Consider the following 15,929-nt stretch of genomic DNA (forward strand, 5'->3'; position numbering starts at 1 on the left):
TTCTCGGGGGGGGTCTCCCCCTCGCGGCGCGGTTGGTGTGTCCCGCCGAGCCCCGCGCCTGCGCGCTGCGCGTCTGCTCCCCCCGGCTTTGCGGTGTGTGATGGCGGCGGCGGCGGCGGCGGCTGCGCGGGGACTGGCGAAGCGCTGGTTGCGCCCGACCGCGGCTTCGCGGGCGGTGAGTCCCTCTTGTCTCTGTCCCTGTCTCTCCCCGTGTCCCTGTCTCTGCACTTATCCCCGTCTATGCCCTTGTCCCTGTCCTTCCCCTTGTTTCTGCCCTGATTTCCCGCCGGCGGCGGCCCGGCTCCGCTGTCCCCTCCGTGACCTTGACCCGCCCGGTGATCTCCCCATCCCCGGCATGTTCGGTTCCTCCGGTGCTGTTTTGGAGCGGCACCGACCTCGCTACCCGTGTCCCGGGGGCAGGTTCCTGAGAGTAGGTGGCTGTGGGCATGGCTGGGCCGCGCCTCTCGGCTCAGGAAGCGAGCGCCATAGCCTGAGGCCCTGAGCAGCTCCTGAGGGGCTGAGGGAGGCGGCGGCAATGGGATGTGCTGGGGAAAGGCCCTGGAAGAGCCGACAAGTGCGGCCCCAGCCCCGGGATAGAAAGCTCGCCGCAGACTTCTCTATCAGCAATAATGTGTATAGCAGGACCAGGGAAGTGATTGTGCTCCTGTACTCGGCCSTGCTGAGGTCACACCTCGACACCCGTGCCGAGATCTGGGGCCCTCAGTTCAGGAAGGACACTRAGGTGCTGGAGCGAGTCCAGAGAAAGGCAATGAAGCTGGAGAAGGGTCTGGAGCACAAGTCCTATGAAGAGCAGCTAGAAGAGCAGCTAAAAGAGCAGGGGATGTTTAGCCTGGAGAAAAGGAGGCTCAGGGGGACTCTTTGGCTCTTTAAAACTGCCTGAGAAGAGATTATAGCAGGGAAGAGGGATCAGCCTCTTCTACCTCGCAGCTAGTGACAGGAWGAGATGAAATGGCCTCAGGCTGGACCAGGGAAGGTTCAGGCTTGACATCACGAAGAATTTCTTCACAGAAAAAGTGATTAAGCATTGGAACGGGCTGTCCAGAGGGGCGGTGGAGTTAGCATTCCTAGAGGTGTTCAAGGGATGACTGGATGTGCCGCTTAAAGTTGTGGTCTGGTTGACATGRTGGTGTTTGGCCATTGGTTGGTTTCAGAGGCCTTTTCCAGCCTAACAGATTCTGTGATTTTGGACCTGTGTGGGAAGCCAGTGTATATCTGAGTTGCTTGAACCTGGCTGGTGATTGTGCCCAGAAAGGGCTGCTGAGGCGTCTGGCAGGTTTGTGTTATCTGGGCTGTAAGTCCTGAGTGAAGGCTTGTTCTTCTCCATGGTGAGGTGTGAGTTTTCAGTTTCTTTCCACTGTTCTCATCCTGYGTGTCCAAAATGAGTTTGGGATTACAAAAGAGAGCTGTAGCTGTACTTGTGTTAGAAAACAGTGCACAAAAGACAGCTACACAGAGAGGGAAAGGCTTAAAAGTGTCTCTGTGTTTTAGGTGGCAGTGGGCTGGCTGTGATTGGACCTTWAGTTTCACAAGGGCCATGATCTTCCTGATAGCATAACAATTCAGTATTGCTGCATCAGTGTTTCCTTCAGACCTAGTGTAACATCTTTTTCTGCTTTGTGGACTTTTGTTTGGAGTCCAAGTGTGCTAACACAGCAGTGTGGAACAGGGAGAGTAGCTGCCTGGAGGAGAGTGCTGGTAGAATACCCTGTTAATAGGTATTAAGACTGATCTCATTTCCAGATGACTGTAGAAASCACAAATGAGTTAGCAAGTATAATGACACAGTAGATTTGCTGTAAAGCAAGAAGATAATTTGAGGAAACTGATATGAGGAACGATAAAACTAGGTTGAAGAAAGTGTACTGGAGTTCACTTGAGAGATGGGGGAAGAGGAAGGACATTTGAAAGTAATGGAGAGGGAAGAGCTGCTTGTTTGCATATTGTAGGGTAATGGAAAAGGCAGGTATCACTCCAGTGCATTTTAGAATATATTTCAAATAGGGAGGTGGTGATGTCACTGGGCAGGTCACTCATGTGGCTTTGTTTTGCTGTTCTCAGCAATCACGCATGCTGRGTTGGGCTTGTTTTTTGAACTGTGCAAAGAAGGAATACCAGGTTCTTATACACTGGCAAGGTGGAAACTAAAATACTGATTGTTTTAATCTATCAAAGCAAAGACTCATACTGTGTAGGTTTAGGTGCTGGTGTTGTTGGTTTGGTTTTGAACAGGTCGGGGAGAGGGAGTGACGTTGCAGAAGGATAAAACTTGTACCCTTGTGCTTAGTTTATGTAWTAATAAGTGGTTCTAAATTGGTCAYTCATTTCATAAAGAGTAAGAGAAATATCTCTGCCTTTGAAGCAATGTTCAGCTGGAAGAGCGTTCCCTACAACCTTTTTCAATTTTCAGTACTGTGACTACCTGAAATAATTCATTCTGAGGATTGCTTGACAAGAGAGGTATTTTCTATTACTTTCCATGGTTCCCACAAAGCTGTCTTTGCTTAATTATGAAAAAAACCTGCAAGAACACTGCAGCATTAATTGCAAACATGTTCTTCCTYGGTGCAGCCTCTGATAGGTCTGAGAGACTGGTCACTGTTAGTGAGGTAAATAATAGATAGTCTGGGACACTCTGTTAACTGCAGGCTGTTCTCTTACCCACTCAAACTTTTTTTTTTATTATATGGCATGATTATAGGAAAGCCAGAAGGTCATTGCAGGTAGCTTTAAAAATACATTAGTATTCTTGTATATGTGATACCAGCGGTAAGAGAAGATTTTTTATAAATGTAGGGTACCTGAGAATGCTAAAAGTCTATCCTGTGGAGACATCTGTTCCATAATAGTTGTCTTGGCTTCTTTTTGTAGTGGCCAGCAGCGTGCCATGCTCCTGCACGGAAGTTACACTTCACAGTCTAYGGAAAGAAAAATGCCTCTACGAAGGTTTCTGACTCGGTATGTTTGTACTTTTTATATTGTGATTCAGTAATGCACTTAATGCTTGACAGACATGAAACATTCAGGCTTTTAGTGGAATGTTGTGTCTAACTCCTTTGTGGGACTCAGTTGCTAAAATGCATGGCTCTTTTTCATGACAGTTTTCAAGCAAGAGAGTATAACAGATGTAGCAATTGCTGCAAGAGTCTTATTAAGAATGTTATACCTATACTCCCTGTGTTTTTGTGAAACTTATTTGACCTATCTTGAACTCTTTGTAATCATAATAAACTGATTTATTTTTCCAGATTTCCACACAATACCCGGTAGTGGACCATGAGTTCGATGCAGTTGTTGTGGGTGCAGGAGGAGCAGGTCTGCGGGCTGCCTTTGGTTTGTCAGAAGCAGGATTTAACACTGCCTGTATTACCAAGCTGTTCCCCACCCGCTCCCATACTGTTGCTGCACAGGTGAGAAATGAGGCAGAACAAATGTTTAAAAAAATGCCTGCTGTTGGAGAGCTGTTTTGGGTGTAGAATAATTAATTTGGTGGTTTGGGTTGGGAAGGGACCTTAAATGATACCCAGTTCTAAGCTCTCTGCTGTGGAMAGGGCTTCCACTCATTAGATTGMTCAGGACCCCATCCAGCCTGGCCTTGAACTTACTAGGAATGGGACACTTGAACATCATATTTCAAGGCCATGCTTATTTGTATAAGTACTAYGTACTTAGTTGAAACTTTTTTGGAGGGTAGTATATCATAGAATCGCAGGATCATTAAGTTTGGGAAAGACCTCTAAGATCATAAGAGTGCAACATTAACCTATCAYTGCCAAACTCTATATGAAATAACAGATATATTTAATTTTACTTTCAAGTTAGTGACTGCAAGGCACATTTTTTTATCTGGCTTCTAGTTGTTCTTTTAATCCTTATTTCCTCTTATGTTTTTGTTTCATTATAGTGCCTCTTTTGTCTTCCCCTTTTCTAAACATTATCAAAATGCAGAGCTGCTTCTCTGCCTACAGTGTAACTGTGATTCATTGTGTTACACAAAACAGCAGGATGAGCCATTGTGAAACTGAGGAATTTCACAGGTTTTTCACAGCCACCTTAAATCTGACTTGATTTTATTTGCATAAGTGGTAAACCTGTACTTGATTAATGTAATGCCTGGAAAATKGATTTTCATTTTCAGGGAGGGATCAATGCTGCTCTGGGGAACATGGAGGATGATAACTGGAGGTGGCATTTCTATGACACGGTGAAAGGGTCGGACTGGCTGGGTGACCAGGATGCCATACACTACATGACTGAGCAAGCCCCAGCTGCAGTGATAGAGGTGAGACTCATGGGATTTGATGTCAGCTGTAGTTATTTATATCACAGGCTAGCTTCCAAGAAGGTGATCTTAAAATAACGTGTTGTATTTTGACGCACAAGAGTTTCTGATGCTTGTTGTTTGGGTTCAACAGCTGGAAAATTACGGGATGCCGTTCAGCAGAACTGAGGAAGGAAAGATCTATCAGCGTGCATTTGGTGGACAGAGTCTTCAGTTTGGAAARGGAGGACAGGCCCACAGATGCTGTTGTGTTGCAGACAGGACTGGACATTCACTCTTACATACTCTGTATGGCAGGGTAAGCAGTTATGAAGTAAACTTGCTTTGGGTATTTGTATTTAAATGAATTTTTGTTTTCTTTTTTGCCCCCAGAGTTTGAAAAAAAAATCAAACCCAAACCAAACAAACATGTAGTTKTTCACATATGAATAAGAAATCCAGGGGAATGGCTTGTAACAGTTCTGGGTTATCGTCCTTCCTGAGACAATGTAGAAGGAGAAAGACAATGGATGCTACTTAGTCTATACTGTTGGCTTTGTGGTCTGGGCTAGTTCTGTGCTATTAGTACTTYTGTGTCTGTTAACCAGACCCAAAGAGAATTTATATAAACTTGGCCTCCAAAAGCCCTTTTTTTCTAAAATTTTTGACACAGCAACATTGGGGAACCCTGAAAAGTGGTACAAACCAGCATTTTTTTCACTCATCTTCAAACTGGAAAGAGGGGGAAACAAGGTGTATGTGAATTAAGGCTTACTGTGCATTTCTGTGCTTTTTCTATGGCATGTAATTGACTAGTGTTACAGCATGTCTGCCTATTAATTCTTCAAACCATAATTGAAGAAAGTTCTGGCTGTTTGAAAATGGTAGTGAGGTACTTGAAACCASAAATCCAAATACCTGGTAGCTATTGTTTTTTTGTTTACTTGGTAGCCTGCTAATTGCTCTCCTCCGAGTTCGCACTGTGTATGGTGCTGCAATACAGAAGCCAAATGCTGCTCTGATTCCTGAGGGCATGAAGGAATGTTTGACTCGGTGCCTGCTGCTCCTGCTGGTTTATTGGGTCCTGGAGGTGTTTTCCCTTTCTCTGAGAGAGCTTAAGTGCAACGTGCTTTACATGTATGGAGCAGCTGGCTAATGTATTGCCAAATGTAGAGTGAAATGACAAGGCCTGTTGRCTAGTTTATGAGGGCACAGAACTAAGTACTTTTGTTGCTACTTGTATCTTTTAAAGCTAGAACAGATTAATAAGCAAGTTCTTTAATAAATGTGTTTTTAAAGTGTCTTCCCTGAGAGTTGGTGGGTAAGTTTTTTATCCTGGTGTAGCCCATATACATTGACAGTTTTGAGGAGAGGTTACTTCAATAAAAGTTCCCTTTCTAATTTTCCTCCAGTCTCTACGATATGATACAAGCTACTTCGTTGAATATTTTGCCTTGGACCTCCTTATGGAGAATGGAGAATGCCGTGGTGTTATTGCCCTCTGTATTGAAGATGGCACCATACATCGTTTTAGGGCAAAGAACACAGTCATTGCCACTGGGTAATGTAACTTTTGTGATGAACAAAAACTTGAGTGTTACCAGCTTGACGTTTGTGCTCATACATGTGTTTGAATCCCCAGTGTGGGGAAGATATGTTGACTGACAAAACTTAATTCATAATTTATAGGTTCATTGACTCCACACTAAAAGGAATATAACTGAATTCAGTCGTTTCCTCTGAAAGAAAGCACATATTAATTTTGTGACCAAGTATAGATTTGGTATGAGGTCTAACTTTGAATTCTAGAAAAAGGTCATAAAGTAAGAAGGTGTAAGAGTAGTATGTATGATGCAAATGGTCTTAAGTTTTTGAAACAAGCTGTTTAAAACAGACATTGTTGCAGTGCTACCAATGTGTGTATCTGTAGAGTTCTGAATTTCCTGTAGGAAACAGCTTTCTAGAGAATCTATTTCATTAAGATTTAGCCATTATAATTCTAACTGTTCTAGGTTGAAATTATCAGAATATGAGTGCAACTTAGCATTACTTGGTTGCAGACTTTGTATATGTTTATTAGAATTTATATTTGCAAGAATTTACTATTTACATGAGTCTTTTGCTACTTATGGTTGTCTCCTATCTATTTCTATGTGTAAAATATTTATAAGTGTAACGGTCAAAGAAAAATATTTAGTTTGGTTGCCTACATAATTTGGCTTTCTRAGGTGTTTTAAATGCTTGTGTACTTTGAGGTACGTAGAGTATGTAGATTGATACTTCTGATTTTGTCCTGAAACTGGGCAGATTGGCAGTTASCAGTTATTACTAAGGCTAACCTAGTTGTTTTCAGCATAATAATTCATGTTTAATAGCTAGACAGCTAAGTTTTTAAATCTAAGAATATAAAATCAGGGCCATACTGAGGATATAAACCATTGTTATTTGCATTTTCTGTATAAAACTGCTAGTGATAGTTCAAATGAAACTCATTGGTATTAGATTATGAAAACTTCATGAAATAACATTTTTTTTCCTGGCAGAAAGGCTTCTGATATTAACCTAGYTATCCTGCTTTGGAATTGGAATTTTTTTTTTTCTTGGAGGTTCTGTCACCAGCCATTTTTCAAATATGGTTGACCATAGCAAGGCTAAACCAGTTGTTTTCTTATGGTTACACTAGTATAGGAGTGGTAAAACTTACACACTTTTCTTATTAACCCTTTTCTCTATTTCTACTGTTGCGCAAACAGCGTAGTTTAGTGATGTGCTATAGTGATGTTTTCATTTTTTCTCCCTGCTAATTCTGTTTACTTTTGTATTCCATAGTGGGTATGGCCGTACTTATTTCAGTTGCACGTCTGCTCATACCAGTACYGGTGATGGTACTGCCATGGTCACACGAGCTGGGCTTCCTTGCCAGGATTTAGAATTCGTGCAGTTTCACCCTACAGGTACAGAATATGAATTAGTACTTACAACATTATTTTTAATGAGTTGAATAGATGTTTATGTTGTTTTATAATGTCATAGTATCACAAAATATGCTGAGTTGGAAGGGACCTGTCAGGTTCATGAAATCCTACTCCTGGCCSTGCACAAGACATYYCAAGAGTCACACCATGTGCCTARGAGCATTGTTGAAACCTTTMTTAAATTTATCAGTCTTGGTGCTGTGATCTCCTCTGGAGAGCCTGTTCCAGTGCCCAGCCACCTTCTGKGTGRAGAATATTTTTTCTAATATCCASCCTAAACCTCCCCAYATGCAAGTTCATGCYRTTCCCTTGGGCCCTGTCACTGGTCACCACAGAGAAGAGATCAGTGGCTGGCTGTCCTCTTGCCCTCATGAGGAAGTTAYRRMYKKRWTRARKYYYCCCYYMRKYYYCYYCMRGMYKRAMWRRMCMARKKRMCYYMRSCWSYYCYYMWTTKGSYTTYCCYYMARGSCCYTYMMCMWYCYYMMKKSCCYYCYTTKGAMMMYYCCYMAWWRKTTWAWKKYSTTYYTWMWWTKKSGSMMCCMAAAMYKSYCCCMRSMMYTSRRGKKRRGSCMMCCCMRGKYMRRRSMRRRSKGSGMMAWYCCCYYCCYTKSCCSGSYKKKSCYKRWKSMMYCMRGRMMMSWTTKKYCCYYCYKGSYKSCMRGGSMMYKSYKGRYYMMKKTWMAMYTKSCATCAGCCAGGATCCYCAGGTCCCTTTCCAGCACCTCATTGCCCAGTCTGTCCCTACATCCACACTTGCCTCATCCCAGGTGCAGAATCCAGCACTTCCCCTTATTGAACTTCATACAACTGGGGATTGCCCAGCTCTCTTAAGTTGTCGAGGTCTCTCTGTAGGGCCTCCCTGCCTTTGAAGGAATCAACAGCTCCTCCTGGTGTTGTACTGTCAGCAAACTTGCTCAGGATCTGCCAGTCCTGTGTCCAAGTCATTTATGAAGATGCTGAAGAGTGCAGGGTCTCTGTGCTAGATAGATAGATAGATAGATAGATAGATAGATAGATAGATAGATAGATAGATGGATGGAACCCTGTGGAATCCTGTGGTGACAGGTCACCAACCTGGTGTCACCCCAAGCATGATATGCAAAAGTCAGTTTTCACTTTTCTACTGCACTTGAGTAGTTGCTTGTGACATGTATTTAGACTTACCTGCARCTGCTGTTGAATATAAATTTCAGCGTAAGATTTAGAATGTGAGAAGGGTCGCAGCTGTTCAAATTTAAAGACCAGTATTAAATATTTTGAGGTGCTGTCTTTACAATTCTAACAAGTTATATGAATTACAAGCTGAAACCACTTCTTAAACTTATGTTTCCATTGTCCTTAATATTTTAAGGGGTTTGATAYTCAGTACAATGCAACATGATAGGTGCAAATGTTAGGGAATTACATACTAGAATCTTCTGTGGAAGTGGGGTAGTTGAARTTAAGGTATATATTTAGAGCTGTGGTTTTATAGCACAGGATCATTATCCAAACTCTGAGTAACAATTACCACAAATTAGATTTCTTTTGTAACTAATTAACTGCTTAATTTTAACTTGTGACATTGTGATTTTTTGGAAATTGTTGGCATAATTTTACAATGTTATTGTTCCATCATAGAGATCCAATGTTCATTTGACTTCCTTAAGGTCTTGCTAGTTAAAGAAGCTTCATTGCTTGTAGGGTAATTTTATAGCTTTTAAGATAATTATCAARTGCATGAGTTGGTTTGCATTTTTGTTTTCTGTGGTAATCAGTGCTGCAGAATAACAGACGGGCCTTTTTCTATAAAGGAAAACTGCGTAAGCTTTTACATTCCTCAGGATTTGRAGCCATCTTTTACTGCTTGAGCATAGATGAAGAGGGAACAAAAATGAGCAAATGGACCTTGAGATAATCAACTTCTGGTTTATTGAAAGTCTTAAAATAATTCCTTAYGGTCTACAAGGTCTTTGTAAAATTCTCCTGACATATTGATGGGTGCAGATCACTTCCAGTTTTAATAWTTGCAATACTGCGGGTGTTCCAAATCAACTTCCCTTTTGGGAAGAGTGTTTAAAAGGAGTAACATCTTTTTCTATGTAGGCGTGGGGGACAGTTTGTGGTGGTATGGTTAGGGTGGAATAAAATCTGCCCCTCTGATCTCCTTGCATTGTTTTGAGATGACCTTGCTTATTCAGTGTTCATCATCCTGACTAAAGCTGTGTAGATAAATCTCCTTTGATGGCATTTTCTTTTTTGAACAGGTATCTATGGGGCTGGCTGCCTTATCACAGAAGGATGTCGTGGAGAGGGAGGTATTCTAATTAACAGTCAGGGTGAAAGATTCATGGAGAGATATGCTCCTGTTGCCAAGGATCTGGCTTCCAGGGATGTAGTGTCTCGTTCCATGACCATAGAAATCCGTGAAGGAAGGTAAGTTAAATACTCTTAACAAAGCTGCAGTATAAATATGTAATCATACTAGACTGTAGGAAGTGCAATTGTTCATTTGATAAGCACATAGTAATTCACCAAAGTGAGCTTTAATGGCTGAAGCTGATCTTCAGAAGAAGAAGAAGGCAGAAATCTTGTTAATTCCTAATGATACTGAAAGAAAACAGAAGATATTAGCAATCTCCTGTTTAAATAATGTGTCTAGAGACAGTTGTTCAAGTGTAGTGTGTATGCTCTTAGTGCAAACAATTAACATAATTTGGTGCTSTGTTCTCTTTAACTAATTATCCAWTTTTTACGTATTTTSMRRRGKKKWAWWRKTWWAAAGTCTTAAATAWTGTGAATTATCGTGAAAAGAAAGCTGAGAGCTGGAAAATTACCTCCATTCATCCGAGGGCAGCAGTCTTACTAAAGATTGCTAGATATGATTTTTGCTAGATACTGATTTTTGTCAGATAACATTTGAAGAAAATCCTATTTATTTTCACAAATTAAAATGGATTAGAAATGCTACTAGTGTTTGTAAATGCCTGTTACATATTCCAATGTTGCTTCTTTTGCTAGGGGTTGTGGTCCTGAAAAAGACCATGTGTACTTGCAGTTGCACCACTTGCCACCACAGCAGCTGGCAACGCGTCTCCCAGGGATTTCCGAAACAGCCATGATATTCGCTGGAGTTGATGTCACTAAAGARCCTATCCCTGTCCTACCTACTGTGCATTATAATATGGGAGGTATTCCTACTAACTACAAAGGACAGGTAAGGAATATACATCACTTTTGGGCTGTTATTTTCATCATCATAATAGGAAATTATTTTCCAAACAAAGAAGTGCTAACAATGTTTTTCATAAATGTAAGGATGATTAATACCATTAATAATAATAATAATAATAATGATAATGTCAGAGTACTTAAAACATACAATCTTTTTTGTTTTTTCAAATAACTTGATAGCCATGTTCCAGTCCATCTGGAGATGGCAGTTCCAAGAAACATCTAAAATGAAGTTACTGTCATGTCTGACAATAATTTTCTCTTTATCGAGCTGAGGATAATGTAGTCGAACGTGGATCCAAGTAGGGCTCTATTTCATTTTATAACATGAGTTAATATGTATTATTCCTCTGTAGTTCATGTGATCTAAACACTAAAGCAGATTCCTCCAACAGGCATTAAGTCTGGAAGTCAGTGTGATAGTGTCCACTGAATTCTTCTCTTTGTGTATTAAATTTGTTAAATTTYAATGTAAAATTTTGCCTTAGAAGTGCCTGCAGATCAGACTTTATTCCTGTGCCTTTCTGACCTGCTGCAGAGTTTTGTTGAAGTGGAACCATGTACTTTTCATAAACATACAGAAAAACATAAACATAAAGGAAATCTTTGTTAGTCCCATCTGTATTTACATACTGCGTACATTACTACTTGCCCTTTAAACTAAGATAATTGTGGGTTTAGAGCTGGAGAAAACTTCAGGTTGCTGTGTTTCATCCTTACATGCACTGGCCTTTGAGAATAAGGAGGTTTGCACTGTTACAAGCTGATTAAAGCCTGGGTATTAATGGAGTGTGTGCAATGTTAGGTGATCACACAYGTGAACGGTGAGGATAAGGTGGTGCCTGGGTTATACGCCTGCGGCGAAGCAGCTTCTGCATCCGTCCATGGTGCAAATCGGCTYGGAGCAAACTCCCTTCTGGATTTGGTGGTCTTCGGTCGTGCTTGTGCCCTTACGATTGCAAATACATGCAAGCCAGGTAGGTCTCATTTTTTTAGAGTCATTTGCGTTTATGATGCAATTTCTGCCTAGCAAAAGAGTTGTTGCTATCTGATTCAAATTTAGAATGATAGACRTAGGCTCTTATTTGTTAGAAAAGGAAGAAATCAGTGTTTATACTTTTTTTAGGCATGTWCTTTGCTATGCAGATGTTTTGACATTGCTGTTTGCTTTCTAAGTTGATCCTTTTAAAATTAGAATYGGGTCAAGAACAGTTGGGGTTTTTGACAAATTGAAACAATATTGAATGTGAAGACTGACTTCTCTACATCTTACACCATCTTCTACATCAAAATGTAATCTKTTTTACACTTGGCACTTTTGTCTAGTGGAATTGCTGCCACTTTGCTGATTTATTTATAAGAAGGTCTGACATGCAGGTGGTAAGAGATAAATAYTAAAAATTGCAATATGTCATTCCCTGGATTCTGCTGAATATTAGGTATTTTTAAATAATCTRGTTCAGCAACAATTGTTGACCTGAGAAAACAAAGAAGCAAGTCCTCCCTTCCAACCCCCAACAAAACAYTGGAAGTAGCAGTTTTGCTAGAGCAGCTGGAGTCCAGAGGTAGTTGTCTGTTTTCTTATTGCTTGGTGTCCAAACTGCAGAGACTGATGATTCCTCATAAAATCAGCCGAGATCTTGTGATGCCTRTTGGGTCTGGCTTTGTGCCAACATCTATTTGAATCCTTCTGTGGCCCTTTAGAGTTTGAAATTTTGGAAAGGGGTTTATTAATCTGAATGCAAAGCTACACATGAGATTAATTGTACTGCTAAGATGCTTTTTGCTTTGTTGCTCAGTACCATGCAGCTTCCAGTATTAAAGGCAAGATGCAGAGTTCATGTGTGCAGAGCTCAGACTGCCAAGCTTMTTGACTAGTCCTGGTCTCTTACAGATCCAAGAAAGGGTGGGAGGTTTGGGAGTGAGGAGACAAGGAAAACATAGCAGAGGGGGTAGGGCCCACAGGCTTTTTCTGTAGTTTAGAAGAAATTTCATCAAGTGCTGCTTCAAAGGAAGGAACAGAAGAATTTTGCCAAATCTATAAAATCTCTACTAATTGTTTTAGGAAAGAATGGGATTCATATTCCACTGAGAACTTTAAATGTATGGATACAATTGGTGGGACTTAGGGAAGTTACACTTACTGTGTACTTCAGAGGAAGAAAGATYATGTTTTAGTCAAATCTGATTTTTAGTAATTGCTAGTCTATGAAACTGCTGGAAACCAAATCAAAGCCTGACTGCCAAACTTACTGAAATTTTCTTAATAGGAGAACCAGTTCCACCCATTAAACCAAATGCTGGAGAAGARTCAGTTGCTAATCTTGACAAGTTAAGGTTTGCTAATGGAAGCATTAGGACTTCAGAAGTGCGACTTAACATGCAGAAGGTAAGCCTGGGCAAGCTCTCAAGAATAGGGTGGGATGAACTGCAAGCAACAGTGGGGTTTGGTCACTTGGCAAAGTGCATTTCAGGATTTGCCATACAGAAGTTAAAAAAAGTATGTGAGAAGATTGTGTGTGCAGCAAAGGTTGTATCACTTTTGTTAATTTCTTCTTCCCTTCATGGTTATTGCTCTTGTGCAGTTTACCAGCTGTGTAAGAGTGGGGTTTCAGTGGTTTGGGGTGAATGGAAGACTATGGGGTTTTTCAGGCTGCAGACAAGTTTGAACTCAGAACAGCTCTGTATCAAGCTCTGTTGGAGCTAAGGAAGTTATATGCTTTCATATGCAGCATATCAAACTGATCTTGTTTTACTRTGTTGCAGGCAATGCAAAACCATGCTGCTGTATTTCGTACTGGTTCTGTACTCCAAGAAGGCTGTGAAAAACTTAGCCAAATTTATGGTGATCTGGCTCATCTAAAGACTTTTGACAGAGGTAATTTGACAGCAAAGAAYACACCTTGCCCAGAGTACTTGCRGAAAAGTGTTGGTGGTTTTGATGCTCTTTCTTTCTTTCTGTAAACCAAATGTGTTCCTTGAATCTTTGGTTGAAGATTTTCACCATTTTGAATCTTTCAAAATATTTTGTAGAGCCCTACTTACTAAACATGGTAATCAGTAAAATACTTACCCTTATTGGTGATTTTCTGGTTGCATAATCTTTTGAAGAAGCAGAGACTGAAACTGGATTTGAATGTGTAAGGTACAAACTGTTCTTCTCTCAGAGCACGATGTGAACTTGTCCAGATACTAAGGTGAATGATAAACTTTGTCAGTATCTCCTGAAAAAACTGGGGAATTGCAAAGAGACTATTCATGGGCTGAACACTCAGTTTCAATTCTCCAGCTGAGMAGATCACAATGCAGACAGATACTGCCATGTCTTGCAGTGCATCTTAAGAGAACTAGGTTATTTAAGTGTAACTGATGATGTATCTTTGGTTCACTCGTGTATTTCTCTTGTTTGTAGACTGTTTTTCATAGTATTATAATATTTTACCAGGTATTGTATGGAACACTGATTTGGTGGAGACCCTYGAACTTCAGAACCTGATGCTTTGTGCTCTACAAACCATTTATGGTGCTGAGGCTCGCAAAGAGTCCCGGGGTGCCCACGCCAGAGAGGATTATAAGGTATTAATATTCTCTGTGACCTGCACGTTAGCATTGAATCTCCTTGGTATGTGTCCTCAGATGAATTATATTAAATTTGTAACTTCTTCAACGTACAATCATCACTGTTAAGATTATTGTAGTATGTAGGGTCCCATTTGAGTATGATCTTGAGAAGAGTTGTTCCATGTGCACATCGGAGTGAKTAGAGACCTCTAAACCAGGACTATAGTAATAATACCATGGATGCATAAACAGGACATAAAGATGCATGAACAGAAAAATTATCCTATGCAAGGAAAGTTACAATAAAGCTCTTGTAAAGTATGAGCATTTCAGATTGGACACAGAAGTGTTAAGATAAAGCTTTCTGCCTGTTCAGAGACACATTGTGTTGAAAGTGTAATTGAAACGCAGCTAATCTTKTGGTTTTAAAATGATTTGCAGATACAACTTCTGGTCTATACTAATCTCATTTTCTCCCTAGTTACGGGTAGATGAGTTTGACTACTCTAAGCCACTCCAAGGCCAACAGCGSAAGCCATTTGAGGAGCAYTGGAGAAAGCACACCCTTTCATACGTGGATATTCCAACTGGGAAGGTACTTTGAGCTTGGTGCTTGAGGGTCTTTTTTGCTGTTTCTCATAAAACAGCCTTGGAAATTGTGATAATCCAGCAAATGATTGTCACAAAATAAAAGACTTAATCTGTAGTTGAGCAGTAGGCATAACTGGGAGAAGTTACTATTGATCTTTGGGAAGTGACTTTGCTATTTGAACTGGGATTGTGTTTCCCATTGTGTCAGGCCAGTTCAAAAGCTTTTTTTCTTCTAAGAGTGACAAAACCTGTTGTTTGGTGTTTAGCAGAACAGCTTAATGGTATTTCAAAGATAGAACTGAATTCTGACCCTWTAAAAATCTTAATTGTTGGGGTTCTTTGTAACTGATTCTCTGAATCCTGTTGTCCTAAAGTTCTTTGTTTGCTTTTACTTTAGGTTACCTTGAAGTACAGACCAGTGATCGACAGAACTTTGAACGAGCAAGATTGCCAGACTGTCCCGCCAGCGATCCGCTCATACTAGCAGCTTCCATCTCACTTGAAGCCCTCTCCTCGAGGGGCCAGTGTACATAAGCATAGCACAAGGAAACCAAAATAGTGTTGTTGCTTAGCAATGAATGGAAAATGCTGACAAAACTTTTCTCCAGCTTGTATTCTGCTGTGGCTTACTGTACATTTATTAAAAATTGAATGCAGAACARCTCATATTCTTTCACCCATCTGTCAAAACTGACAGTGAAAACACAAAATGTGTCTAAATAAAATAATTACAAGTCTTGTATTTGTTTGAATATGCTGATCTGTATGTATTTACAATGCTCTTATTGTGAATGTATAGTTATTTTCATATTTTCAGAGYAAGAAATGTGGTGCCTAGTGACAGKACARGGGACAACAGGCACMAACTGAAACASAGGAACTTCYATCTGAATATGGGGAAKATCCTYTTTATGTTTGAGGGTGGCAGAACACTGGAAAAGGYTGCCTAACAGGTTGTGGAGTCTCCTCWGGAGATAYTAAAAGCCTGCCTGGATGTGATCCTATGCAACATGCTCCACGTGTACCTGCTTTCACAGGGGGTTGGACTAGGTGACCTCCAGAGACCTCTTCCAATCCCAGCTCTTCATTGCAATAATTTTAGAGAAGATGGAGATAACTGAATTTTGTGGTGTGGGTACTTTAAGCATCATCATTGCTGATTGTAAGTAATATTGAGGAAAAGAACTAGTTATAACTTTGTATTGTCTTACTGTTGTTTTATTGAATGAAAAGAGAGACTTCTACTTACTTCCTCCAATACAGAWCAGTATAATATAGGCAGTATAGAATGTGATACTATTACACAATCT

The 15,929-nt window shown here is 40.6% G+C and overlaps 1 protein-coding gene across 1 annotated transcript; it reads left to right on the plus strand.

The window, feature by feature from the left end:
* The first annotated feature begins 71 nt into the window (after nt 1-71).
* On the plus strand, nt 72-15,357 carry SDHA (succinate dehydrogenase complex flavoprotein subunit A). The gene is made up of 15 exons (XM_057381882.1): nt 72-175; nt 2,890-2,976; nt 3,267-3,428; nt 4,157-4,300; nt 4,434-4,598; nt 5,692-5,840; nt 7,109-7,233; nt 9,501-9,669; nt 10,255-10,450; nt 11,273-11,444; nt 12,738-12,856; nt 13,234-13,345; nt 13,913-14,043; nt 14,510-14,623; nt 15,017-15,357. Exons 1-15 carry the CDS (start codon nt 101-103, stop codon nt 15,101-15,103), a joined length of 2,007 nt encoding a protein of 668 aa, XP_057237865.1. The 5' UTR covers nt 72-100; the 3' UTR covers nt 15,104-15,357.
* The last annotated feature ends 572 nt before the right edge of the window (nt 15,358-15,929 follow it).

The sequence above is a fragment of the Malurus melanocephalus genome, unplaced genomic scaffold (assembly GCF_030028575.1).
Source record: "Malurus melanocephalus ecotype Western Australia unplaced genomic scaffold, MMel_1.1 scaffold_539, whole genome shotgun sequence".
Classification (NCBI taxonomy): domain Eukaryota; kingdom Metazoa; phylum Chordata; class Aves; order Passeriformes; family Maluridae; genus Malurus; species Malurus melanocephalus.